This window comes from Neurospora crassa, linkage group V (assembly GCF_000182925.2).
Source record: "Neurospora crassa OR74A linkage group V, whole genome shotgun sequence".
In the NCBI taxonomy this organism is placed as follows: domain Eukaryota; kingdom Fungi; phylum Ascomycota; class Sordariomycetes; order Sordariales; family Sordariaceae; genus Neurospora; species Neurospora crassa.
Window position 1 is genome coordinate 2,521,639 of NC_026505.1, and position 11,408 is coordinate 2,533,046.

At 52.5% G+C, this 11,408-nt stretch overlaps 5 protein-coding genes across 5 annotated transcripts; 2 read left to right on the plus strand and 3 right to left on the minus strand.

The window, feature by feature from the left end:
• Nucleotides 1-439: 439 nt before the first annotated feature.
• Nucleotides 440-2,317, minus strand: NCU03820 (cell cycle checkpoint protein). The gene is made up of 3 exons (XM_011396300.1): nucleotides 2,141-2,317; nucleotides 994-2,039; nucleotides 440-897 (listed from the first exon to the last, which is right to left on the minus strand). Exons 1-3 carry the CDS (start codon nucleotides 2,181-2,183, stop codon nucleotides 871-873), a joined length of 1,116 nt encoding a protein of 371 aa, XP_011394602.1. The 5' UTR covers nucleotides 2,184-2,317; the 3' UTR covers nucleotides 440-870.
• Nucleotides 2,318-2,418: 101 nt separating this feature from the next.
• On the minus strand, nucleotides 2,419-4,068 carry NCU03821 (hypothetical protein). The gene is made up of 2 exons (XM_011396301.1): nucleotides 3,873-4,068; nucleotides 2,419-3,534 (listed from the first exon to the last, which is right to left on the minus strand). Exon 2 carries the CDS (start codon nucleotides 3,459-3,461, stop codon nucleotides 2,751-2,753), a length of 711 nt encoding a protein of 236 aa, XP_011394603.1. The 5' UTR covers nucleotides 3,462-3,534; nucleotides 3,873-4,068; the 3' UTR covers nucleotides 2,419-2,750.
• A 1,040-nt stretch (nucleotides 4,069-5,108) lies between these two features.
• NCU03822 (hypothetical protein) lies at nucleotides 5,109-7,009 on the plus strand. Its single transcript, XM_956118.2, has one exon. It carries the CDS (start codon nucleotides 5,261-5,263, stop codon nucleotides 6,644-6,646), a length of 1,386 nt encoding a protein of 461 aa, XP_961211.1. The 5' UTR covers nucleotides 5,109-5,260; the 3' UTR covers nucleotides 6,647-7,009.
• Nucleotides 7,010-7,101: 92 nt separating this feature from the next.
• Nucleotides 7,102-9,955, plus strand: stk-25 (serine/threonine protein kinase-25). Its single transcript, XM_956119.2, has one exon. The coding sequence runs from the start codon at nucleotides 7,394-7,396 to the stop codon at nucleotides 9,716-9,718; it is 2,325 nt and encodes a 774-aa protein (XP_961212.1). The 5' UTR covers nucleotides 7,102-7,393; the 3' UTR covers nucleotides 9,719-9,955.
• Nucleotides 9,780-11,376, minus strand: NCU03824 (hypothetical protein). Its single transcript, XM_956120.3, has 2 exons — nucleotides 10,983-11,376; nucleotides 9,780-10,837 (listed from the first exon to the last, which is right to left on the minus strand). Exons 1-2 carry the CDS (start codon nucleotides 11,199-11,201, stop codon nucleotides 10,058-10,060), a joined length of 999 nt encoding a protein of 332 aa, XP_961213.2. The 5' UTR covers nucleotides 11,202-11,376; the 3' UTR covers nucleotides 9,780-10,057.
• Nucleotides 11,377-11,408: the final 32 nt, after the last annotated feature.

Genomic DNA, 11,408 nt, shown 5'->3' on the forward strand with positions numbered 1-11,408 from the left:
ACGCAAGCGAGCCAAGTCGCAGACACTCCGCCATTCGCATTCACTAGTGTACGTTCCAAAGAGCATTCGTTAGTACAACATACGCAGGTACACCAACAGAAATTCCGAAGCGGAAAACTTTAGAAAGGAGAAAAAGGAAGAAGAAGAAGGAAAAAAAGAAAAAAGGTGGCTTGCACCGGAGTCAAACCGGTAACTCCCAGTTTACTTGGTAATATTAAGCTCACTAAGAGCTTTCTCGCATTACTCCCGAGTGTGTTACCCATTACACCAACGGACGCCACGGGAAATGGAGGGGTGGCGAGGTGGGTTATACAGTAAGGGGGAAGGTTAGCATGGTGGTGATGGTGGTGGTGGACAAGGTCCGAGGAGATTGGGGGATGAGATGTGAAGGGGGCAAGTAGTAGCATGCTCAATTTACTACAGCCCAAGAAGATAGGTATGTGATAAATAAATAGCTGGCTGGTCATGATTGTGATTGCTGACTCTCTGTTTACCTATTTGAGGTTCATTGGTTTTTCTTCTTCTTGAATTCTTGTTCTACGCCATAACATGGTGGCTCCTTTGGCCGTTGACCTTCATGTTCTCCCATGACACTCAATATTTTGTCGATGGGTCGAACATCTTTCTAGCTTATTGCCTTGCCAATGCGCACCAAACGCTTGTTCTCCATTTATATGCATGGTATCATGCATGACGCAGTGAATCGTGCGACTGTCCTTTGTTGCAACTTCAGCCAGGCTTGTAACCTCAAGTTGGAAAAGCCTCATACAGCCTGCCTGTGTCCCTTCCCGTATTCCGCCCATAACGCCATGTGAAAACCAAATCTTTAGTCGGGTATAATGATAACGAGTAAACCTTTTCTGATAATGATTACGTGTTGATAGATGAAACGTAGTACTGTCATCACGGTGAAAACGTTAGTCATAGTCCATACTCCAGATAGATGGAGACAAAAAGGAGAAGAAAAGAAAAAGAAAAGAAAAAAAGACTAACAGTAACAACATCATCCCCATCATCCCCTCCCCTTCCGGCCCCCACCCCCGGATAATCATCATCCGCCCTCCTCACATAGACATACAGTATGAGCGCATGCTCGTGCGTAAAGCACGCAATCACCCTGCTCGCCTCCAGCCTGCCCACACTCAACACCCTTGACCAATCCTTCCCATCTACCCTGACCGTCGCCCACTTATCCGGCCCAGCCTCCCTGTATTTCGTGCTCGGATGCTCCTCAATCGGTACCGGCAGCACCGCCGGGTCCAGTTCGGGATTCTCCAGACAGCTGTCCCAGACACTCGTAATGTCCAGGGTATCGGCTATTAACCGGAGACGCAAAGAGCCGTGCATGGTGGCTGAGAGCTCTAGTTTGGGATTCTGTGCTTCGCGTCTACTAGAGGACGAGGAGGAGGCGGCTGTAGTGATGGCCAGCTTGGTGAACCGGTCCGAAATCGCCTTGACTTGTAACAAGGGGGGAAACATGATGTGCACGTCTGGCTCCCGCACTTTCGGCTGCATAATGGTCTCGACTGTGTCCGGGTGCAGGACCCGCACGGGGATGTCTTGCGTGATGACCTTTTCGCGCTCGCGTTTCATGGTTAGTTCGAGGGACTCTTGTTGGTAGAGGGAGTTTTCGGAGAAAGGGTCGTTGTCGTCGTTGTAGCTGCCCATTTGGTCGTCGTTGTTGTTGTTGTTGTTGCTGTTGTTCTTGTTCCGACGGGCGGCGGATGGAGCGTCCTTGGTCATGGTGTGAATGGTCATGGAGAGCATGGGGATGCCGTCGCGCTTGGTGAGACGCAAGCTAGCATGGTTGCTGTTGAGGGCGGATTTGAGAGCTCGTTGGAGCGGGCCGAGGGGAAGCTCCAGGTTGATGGTGTTGTTGGCTTCGTTGGATTGGATGTGGTAGCTGTCGAAGATGGTGTCGACGGAGAGGGAGGCCCACACCTGCGACCCAGTGTCGGGGATGACGGTAAACCTAACTGTATCATCATCGAGCCGGACCCAGGCAATCTTTTCTAAAGTGTTGAGGGCGGCTACAAGTTCTGGAATTGGGAAATACAAGTCAGAACCAGGCGAATATGTGGTGAAGTGAGACGATACCTAGACTAGGTATGGAGGCAGGCGACTTGGGACAGGGACTCACTCGAAAAGGTGCGGATATTTCTGAGTTCTGTTTTGAAGCGCATCTCTCCGATACTCAGTAACTAAGTCAATTCGACTCAATAAGAATACGTTCGGACGATACTAGTTGACAAAGTAAACCAAGCAGCAAAGATTCGCGCGTCGCGTAAATTGACGAAGAAAAGGTTGAAGTACTGTGTATGTTAAGATGCCGCCATTGACGGAAGGTGGGGATTTCCACTACACTAGGTTGATCACCAAGAGCCCTGCTAGCGCGGGGTTGCCGCCTATAGTACCCCTGTAAGATGTCCAGCCCAAGCTCCGTAAAATCCAACCAAGGCTCCATTTGTACCTGCCCGCGACAACGCCACCCCTATCTCGACTCTTTTAAATGTACAATCCCCCAGACAACCCCGTTCTCATCTCAATCATTTAACCACTTCCATCTCAACGGAAGACAAGACAAGACAAATGCACCCGCTATCTTCCCAATACGCCTGTGTATAAAGAAAGACGAAAGGATAGTGATTAGTACTCCACCCCAGGACAAGGTATGAGATCCCCGAATGAACATCCGAACTTTCACTTCTTTTCCTCTGCAGCAGACCATATTCAACACCTCCAAGACTGGTTCAGGCCGTTTTACTTGTCGAGGAAGCCGACGTTGTCAACGCCTGCTTGTTCCACCACCACTCCCACTCATAATCCCTCGCGCCATTCCAACTGTCGAATCGAGTCTCAGGAAATCGAGCAATCACATACTCCGACTCTAGATCGCCCCACCTGTCTATCGCTAGTGGTGAACTGAAGATCTTCTTCAGCAAAAGCTTCCATTTCGGTGTGCGTTGTCGTTTTCTGCCGTGCCTCGCGGCCACCACCCTATTCCCCCTAGCAATCATCTCCGTGCAATATGCGCAATTGTATTGCATGGATGTCATGGTGAGGGCTCGGATCGTCGCTTTGTTGACCTTGGCGGCGTTATGGCCCTCAGTGACGAACAAGGCGGGCAGGACGGGGTGTCCACAGCCGTGGACGAGCGAGTATCGGCAGATGGGGCATTGCGGTCGGTCGTAGGCCACCATCTGGATGTAGTGCTTGATGCAGTGGCTCCCAAACATGTGTCCGCACGGCAGCATACTCCACGTCTCGACGATGCCTTCTGAGCTGGGAGAGCCAATCTCTTCGTGGCAGATGGGGCACATCTTGTCTGCGGGATCTTCCTCTTCGGATTGCTCGACCTGCTTCTCTTTGACCTTCTCAGTCCAGGCAAAGTTCTTTCCTTTTACGGCGAGCGATTTGGGGGAGGCAGCCATGGCCCTGTGATCGAATAGTACTCGGCTCATGATGGCGTCGCGGATTGCTTCGGATAAGCCGTAGAGTTGGGAAAAGATCCAGAGAGATATAGCTATAAAAACTCTGCACAGAGGCTCAGCCAAGCGAAAGAAGATGAATGCAAGCATTTGGTGTAACGGTTTGTCACCAACAAAATGAGGTTGGCCGGTTGGGGGCAGGGGTCAGATGTTAAGGCTATATTGGAATGTCTCGCTGAGGTGGGCGTTGGCACGCGCATAGGAGGCTGAAGAGGGTGGGAAACAAGATCACCTCAACAAGAAGACAAGAAAACAGGCAGGCCAATCCAAAGCAAAATGGCAGGACCACGATGTCGCAAAGATGATTGTTGTGGCTAACAAGACGAATCGTAAAGGTGTTTGGGGACGAAAAGCACTTTTCAGTAGAAAAGTAGTCTTTCTTACCTCGGCCAATGTCCTAGTTTCCCTTCAATATTCTCTCTTGCAGTCGGCTCGTCTCTGTTAGTATGGGAAGTATCAGAATGAGTTCAGGTGGCGGGCTGGTGACACCAAATCTACGTCAAGGTCTGCGATCATCGGCGTGCTGACTGCCTCGTTATGGAAAAAAAAAGACAACAAGAAGATTGCTCAAAGAGCCGAGGAGATGACAGTAGGAGTACTAATGTATGTCGAAAGTGTATCTGTGGTTGACTGCGGTTTACATCACACTCTACCAATGAGATAGTGTGCTTGAAGGTGCATAAACCGGGCAACAAACAGGAGGAAGACTCTGAAATCCTCCTTTCTTTTGTCGTGATCAAGACCACAAGGCAGGCTCACGGACGGACGGTTGGGTCAGTCGTCCATAATTGGGTCGGCAACCACCACAACAAACCCCGGACTCAGCCAATCAAACAAACCAAGACCATCAGCATGATCAAGCCAGCCCGAACTGCTAGGCATCCGAAAAGTCAAGAAGACCATCCCACGTGCTGTTATACATAGATAAGCATAATTCTTCAAGGTTTGATATCTTGATAGCCTCCTGAAATCTTTCATCATATCATCCTAGACGATGATATGCGACGAGTCTCACATGCCCGTCTGTTCGACCTCATCCCTATTACGACGTTGCATCAAGTGATGCCGTGGGATGCAGGTAAGAACTCAACCATCCTCCATGACGAAAAGACGAGGTAAACAGGGGTCGCGACAGTGCCATGGCATTGTGCTATCAACATCTTTCCATACTCCCAGAAAGAAAATCGAATATTGCGCATGTTCCAGACATGTCAACTACCTACCAACGATGAGGCACTGGTCCCAACAATGAAGTATCCTTGCCCGAGAACAACAGGGATCTCACGGGACATATCTGCCGTAGCTTTTGTCTCAAGGCAAGGGACGAAATCCTTGGCCGGAAACAGTAGCTCAAAAGAACTTTGAAGTAGAAAAAAAGAAGGGAGAGTTCCCTTGAAGTCTGCGATGACATGGGAAGGTGAACTTATTATAGTACACCGGAGTAACCTCAGTAAGTGGGGCCTCTGGTCCATAGTGGAGCCCTTGTTGTACTGTGTAATTTTGAAAGTACGTATTACTGTATCAGAACGGGCGGGTGCTGTGTGTCGGTCTTGGCAACCTAACAGTGGTCCTAAGCACAAGCCAAGAATTACCTGGTCGCCTCCAAATAATGAATAATTACACCACGCGACCGACACCTCGCTCTATCCCCGACAACGAACGATAGTACTTTCATACCTAGGTACAACCACCCTCTCTGCCTGGGACACGAACTGGCCGACGCTTTGTCGGCAAATTCCTACCTCCAGTCTATCGATTTCAGCCGCTTCACCATGGCTTCGGAACCGCCGACGTCGACGGCGCTTGTCCGCAAGAGGACCGACACCGAGTTGATGCCACCGCCACCCCCTGCGAAAAAGATCAAACGGCCAAAGAGAGTCATCGATGAAGACAGCTATACCGATGCTCTATCTCACATTATTGCCCGCGACTTCTTTCCGGGCCTACAACAAGCAGAATCACAGCGAGAGTATCTGGATGCGCTGGAATCAAAGGACCCAGAATGGATTTCAAGCGCCACCCAGCGTCTGCAGCAAGCAATGACTCCCGGACGACATCAAACACCTAGCCGCTCGTTCCCCTCTGCTCCCACAGGCTCCGGTTCAGAAACGCCCATGGGCTACGCCGGCGACACCCCGATGAGTACGGTATCCTCGAGGACAGTGCAGGAAAACAGCAAACTGGACACGAAAATGAGCCTAGGCGCATTCCAGGCGAGATACACTAGCGAGGACAACGAGAGTTTCTACAAGTTGCTGGATAAGCAAAACCAGAAGAGAGCAGAAAAGTACGCTTGGCTGTGGAACGGAAACAAGCTACCTTCCAAGCAACAACTCAAGCAACGGGAGGTGGAACAGAAGCTGCTCGAGAGCGGGAAGAGTCTGGTGGATGATGGTTTCAAGAAGGACCGTCTAGCGATCAAGAGCAAGGATGACGACCGACCAGCTGCCCCGGCACATTGGAAAGCAAAACCAAACAACGAACTGATGTTCGCACCCGAAGGTGTGGACGGGGTGTTGGAGACGCCGGCCGAGCGGACGCAGAGAGAATCACGAGCCGAGCCGAAGAGGATCATTTACGAAAACACCAGAGTCCCGCAACCCTATGTGCCTCCCGAAGATAACCGAACAAGGGCTTCATCACCGTCACTCTCGGATGTTAGGAATGCGATTGCGGGCAATCGACGTGCTTGCGATACAGAGACCAGCGTCGGAGGAGGTGGCGAGACACCACGGATTAATGGCTACGCATTTGTCGATGACGAAGAACCAGAACCTCAGCGGAAAACGTCCAAAACACCACTCCCGGTTATCGATCTTGGCCCAGGTGACGCAACGCCAAACCCGTTTCATCTTCAGGAGCAAAGAAAGAAGGAGGCGCTACATCATCGTATGGTGGAGCGGATATCACAATCAAAGAGAACGTCAGCGAAGCTAGGACTGACTGGAAAGGTGGAGCGTACGCCTGTACCGAAGTTCCCGAGCAGTCCCCGGGTTTCGGGCGGACTGACGCCGGCTGCCCAAAGGTTATGGAGCAAGATTGGTAGCTCCGGAGGTCGGACTCCCAGCTCGCCGTTTAGTGGTGAGATTACAAGGACACCAAGGGCTGCTGCAACGCCAAAAGTCAAGACATCTGGTCTGCGAAATCCGATGAAGTAAACAAATGAGGAGGGAGGGGGGAAGGATAGACTGATGAAAGGATGAACGGAGGAGCGAGTTCTCTTGAGCAATATGATACCCAGACGACATGAGCGTCACACATAGAAGTTTGAAATTAGGTAGAGGTACTTGGAAGAAACATGACGGCTACTGAGCCGGTTAGACGGTGTGTCGCTCTAGGATGAATTGGATTGGCTAGCAGAATGCTTGGGAATGAAGCCAGGTAGGCCGTATTCCAAGGTGCAAGTTTACATTGTACATAATGTATACGCCCCAAGTGGTAAGCGATGAGTGGACGATGAAAGATGAAAGATGAGAGGAACATGCCTAAGAATGGGTAAGGGTTGCATTACCAAGTTTCCGGGACGCTACCACGCTAGCAGGGGCCCCTGGACCGTTCTCACGATGCCGAGCCGAGTCCAAAAATTTGCGGCTCGACTTTGGCAGCGGCGTCCCTTCGGTCTCCCTCCCTCGTCACTACAACCTAAGTCACTTCAGCGCCCATCGTCCGCTATCTCCGGCACTTCATCCACTACCAAACACTTTATTTCTCCATACTCAACCCTCAGGTCACTCCGTCATTGCCTCGACCTACACTAAGTAGGTAGCTCCACTGGATTGGATGAGAGGATGCGACTGGGAGTGTAACCTTTCGTCCCATAATACGCCGCCTGATTCCTCACTCATCCTTTCCTTTCGTTATTCTTTTCAACTACGTCATTGGTCTTGTCACATTCTATCCACAACATGAGATTTGCCGACTTGCTTGTAGACCTGGCTGCCGTGGCTAATGCCTCCCGCTCCGTTGCCGGCAAACACGTTGCGCTCCGGGCCAGCCAGATCGACAGATACACTAAGACGAGTAGTATTGCCAGCCTAGCCAAGGACCTTGGGAGAAGCAAGCAACAACACCAGCAGCAGCAGCAACATTATCAACAACAGAAACCGGAATCGCAACAGCAGGAGCAGAGACAGCAGGATGTGGCTCAGAGTCAGAGTCAGCAACCAGTACAGGGGGCGCGGGTTGAAGAGGTTATTCAGGTGAAGGAAGAGGTGCCGGTTGAGCAGCCTTCAGCATCGGTTGCTGCCCAGCCCAAGATTCCCCCATCAACACTGGTATCTGAGGCCAGGGTGTCTGCCGCTACGCCAGAGTCTCAAAAGTCGACTTCCAAACCGTTCACTCCTGCACCATGGGCAGACCGGAAACCCCTTCCTCAGCCCAGTCCCTTCCCCAAACCACCAAGAATCGGCGTCAAGAGCATAATACCGGGGATACCAGCCGACCTGGCAGCCCTGAAGGGCGGGGCCAATAGTGAAGAAGCTGGTGTCGATCTCAGCAGCATTTTCATGACGAACAAGGGTTCCAAGATTCTGGAGGAGTTGAGCAAGGAGCCTACCGTTCCCGCAGTTGAGATTACTCCTGAGCCGGTTCCTGCCGTTGTCCCGGAACTTAAGACGACCGAGGTTGAGGTTAAGGCGGAGGAGGAAGTCCAGGTCACTCAGCCACTAGTAGAACAGGAATCAGTCCAGACGGTCGTTGAAGAGGCCAGGCAGCCCAAGCCGGAAGAGAAGCCGATTCCGGTCGCGGAAGCCCCGGCGAGCACGCCAGCTCCTCCCCCGGCTGCCGTGAAGCCCACACCACAAGAGACAAAGGCAACTAAGCTTTCGCAAGAGGACGCAGACTTGGTTGCCGAGCTCACAGGCTCGCCTCTCCCAGCCTCTACCCGCCACGAACTCCGCGAGTCCAAGGTCCCAGCCTCCCGCATCAGCAGACTATGGAACTACGGCGGTCTCGCCGCCGGAATGATGGCCGGCGCTATCGGCGAAGGTTTCAGCCGAGCCATCGGCGGCGGCAGCTCCGGGTCCGTCATGCTCAGCCCGGGCAACGTCGAGCGGCTGGTCTCCCGTCTTTCTCGGATGCGTGGCGCGGCCCTCAAGCTGGGGCAGATGATGTCGATCCAAGACTCCAAGATGCTTCCACCGACAATCCAAGAGGTCTTCCAGCGCGTCCAGGATCGAGCCGACTACATGCCGGCCTGGCAGCGCGACCGGGTTTTGGTCTCCAACCTGGGCGCCGACTGGCGCTCCCTGTTCGACGAGTTCGAAGAGAAACCCATCGCGGCCGCCTCCATTGGCCAAGTCCACCGCGCCACGCTCAAGTCCAATGGCGCCCGCGTCGCCGTCAAGATCCAATTCCCCGGCGTTGCTGACTCCATTAACTCGGACCTCGACAACCTCGCCATCCTGCTGGCCGCCACCAAGCTTCTCCCCAAAGGCCTGTATCTGAACAAGACCATCGACAATGCGCGCACCGAGCTGGCGTGGGAATGTGATTACTTGAGGGAAGCCGAGTGCGGCGCCCGTTACAGGGAACTCCTTGCCGCGGATGGGCAAGAAGACGCCGTCTTCGCCGTCCCGCACATCTACGCGGAAGCCTCAGGCAAGCAAGTCCTTACCATGGAGTGGATGGATGGCGTGGGCGTCACGCGCGTCAAGGACTTCTCGCAGGAACAAAAGGACTGGATCGGCACCCAGATCTTGCGCCTCTGTCTGCGCGAGATCACCGAGTTCAAGTTCATGCAGACGGATCCCAACTGGACCAACTTCTTGTACAACCCCGAAAAACAACGGCTGGAGCTGCTCGACTTTGGCGCTAGCCGAGAATACCCGGAGGAGTTCATCTCGCTGTATATCCGCCTGCTCGAAGCCGCGTCGCGGGGTGATCGCCCCGCGGTCAAGTCCCTCTCTGAAGAGCTGGGGTATCTGACGGGTCATGAGAGTAGAGCGATGCTGGAGGCGCATATCACTAGTGTCGTTACACTGGCTGAGCCGTTCCTGCAGAGTGCGCCGGAAGTGTATGATTTCAGAGATCAGACGATTACGGAGAGGGTCAAAGCGCAGATCCCCGTCATGATCCATGAGAGGCTGGCACCGCCGCCGGAAGAGACGTATAGCTTGCACAGGAAGCTCAGTGGGGCGTTTTTGTTGTGCGCGAGGCTGGGGAGTAGGGTCAGGTGTAGGGAGATGTTTGAGAAGGCTTTGGAGAAGACGGAGTATTTCGGGAAGAAGTGAGTGAGGTGTATGTATGATACTACTGTGGCTGGAAGTCGGGCTGGTAGGGATAGATTTGGAGGGTTAGACCAGAGTTTCTGCAAGTGATTCTTTCTTCTTTCCTGTACATCTCGGCCGAATGTTCTCTGTTATAGGGAATCTACCGAGTAAGATCACCTCAAAAAGCATAGCCAGCACTTGTGGGGTGATTTGTAACAATATTTGTGAATATTACCATTCCAACCTTTTGCGCGCCTGCTTCATCTATCAGTCCTTGATACCTAGGTATGTCTCCCATGCAGCCATTTATAGTATACCCCCAGTGTTTCAAGCAAGCAATAATCCACTCTTCCCCTTCGTTTACCTATCCTCAGCCGTCCGTCTCGCCAACGGCAACGCCTTCTTCTCCTTGCCTGCAATCTTCTTCCTCTTGCGCTCAATCGCCTTATCGACCTGGCTCTTCTTCATGCTCGCGAACTGCTCCACAAGCAACTGCTTCTTCTGCTCTGACTTCTTCAAGTAGAAGGGCGTCTTGCCCTGCTTGATGAGCTCCTTCTCCTTCTTCTTGTGCTCCGACAACAGCTCGCGCTCCTTATCCTTGCGGGCGCGCGCCTTCTTCTTGCTCTCCATCGACAGGAGCGCCCGCTGCAGCTCCTCCTTTTCGTTGGCATCTTTCGTCTTCTTGATGGCCATCCGCAGCTGCTTCATCTCGTCCTCCTGGTAGTCGTCCAGGAACGAGTAGGCTTTGCGCGCCTTGATCTCATCTACTACGCTTTTACCGGAGCTGCCGCCGATGCCGGGGGGCGCGAACCGTGGGTCCCGGGATTTGGGCTTGGCGGGCTCGTTGGCGAGAAAGTCGCGACGCCGAGAAACGGGTTTTTTGGAGGTCGTCTCGACGGGCGCGTGCTTGTTGGTGCGGTGGTGCTTCTCGACCTTGGCCTTCATGCCCTTTTCGATCTCGGTCTTCCAGTTGGGCTCTTCTTTCTCTTCATCGTCATCGGAGCCGTCCTCATCGCCGCCCTTCTTCTTCTTCTTTTTCTTCAGTGCGCCGAGAGAGGCTTGGGCTCGGGCGAGAGCACCGAATGAGAGCTGCGAGGCGTCGATGCCGGCGCCGCCGTGCTCTGAGGGTGCGTCGGAGTCCTGTTATTGAGCATTAGTCGTAGTTTTTTTTTTTTTTTTTTTTTTTTTTTTTTTTTTTTTTTTTTTTTTTTTTTAAAAAAAAAAATGATAGTATTGTTTTTTTGTGCCCATTTGAAGAAAACAGAAAAAAAACAAAAACCCTTACATCGTCACTGCCTGGTTCACTGCCCTCCTCAATCTCTTCATCCTCCTCCTCCTCCTCGGTGTCGCTGCCTGTGTGAAAGCCGCCGCCTTCTTCCTCACTAGGGGCCTCATCTGAGCTCCCCTCCACATCCGAGTCGGGCTCGGCTTCAAATCTCGGACGAACACGTCTCTGGAGCTTAGCACCCAGCGTAGGGGCAGCTTTTCGCTTGACCGCAGGCATTTCTTACTCTTTTCGGGTCCACAATTTCGTCCTTTATAAGTTCTATCCTGTCTCTGGTGGCAGTGACAACTTTGTTGTGCGTTTGATTTGAGATGGTTACCCTTTTACGAGGGAACAAACAGCAGCGGGTGAAGAAAAGGTATGAGTGAAGTCACATGGATATGTGTATGTAGTTGGTTGTCGAATTGGCGTTGAAAGTTCTGCCGC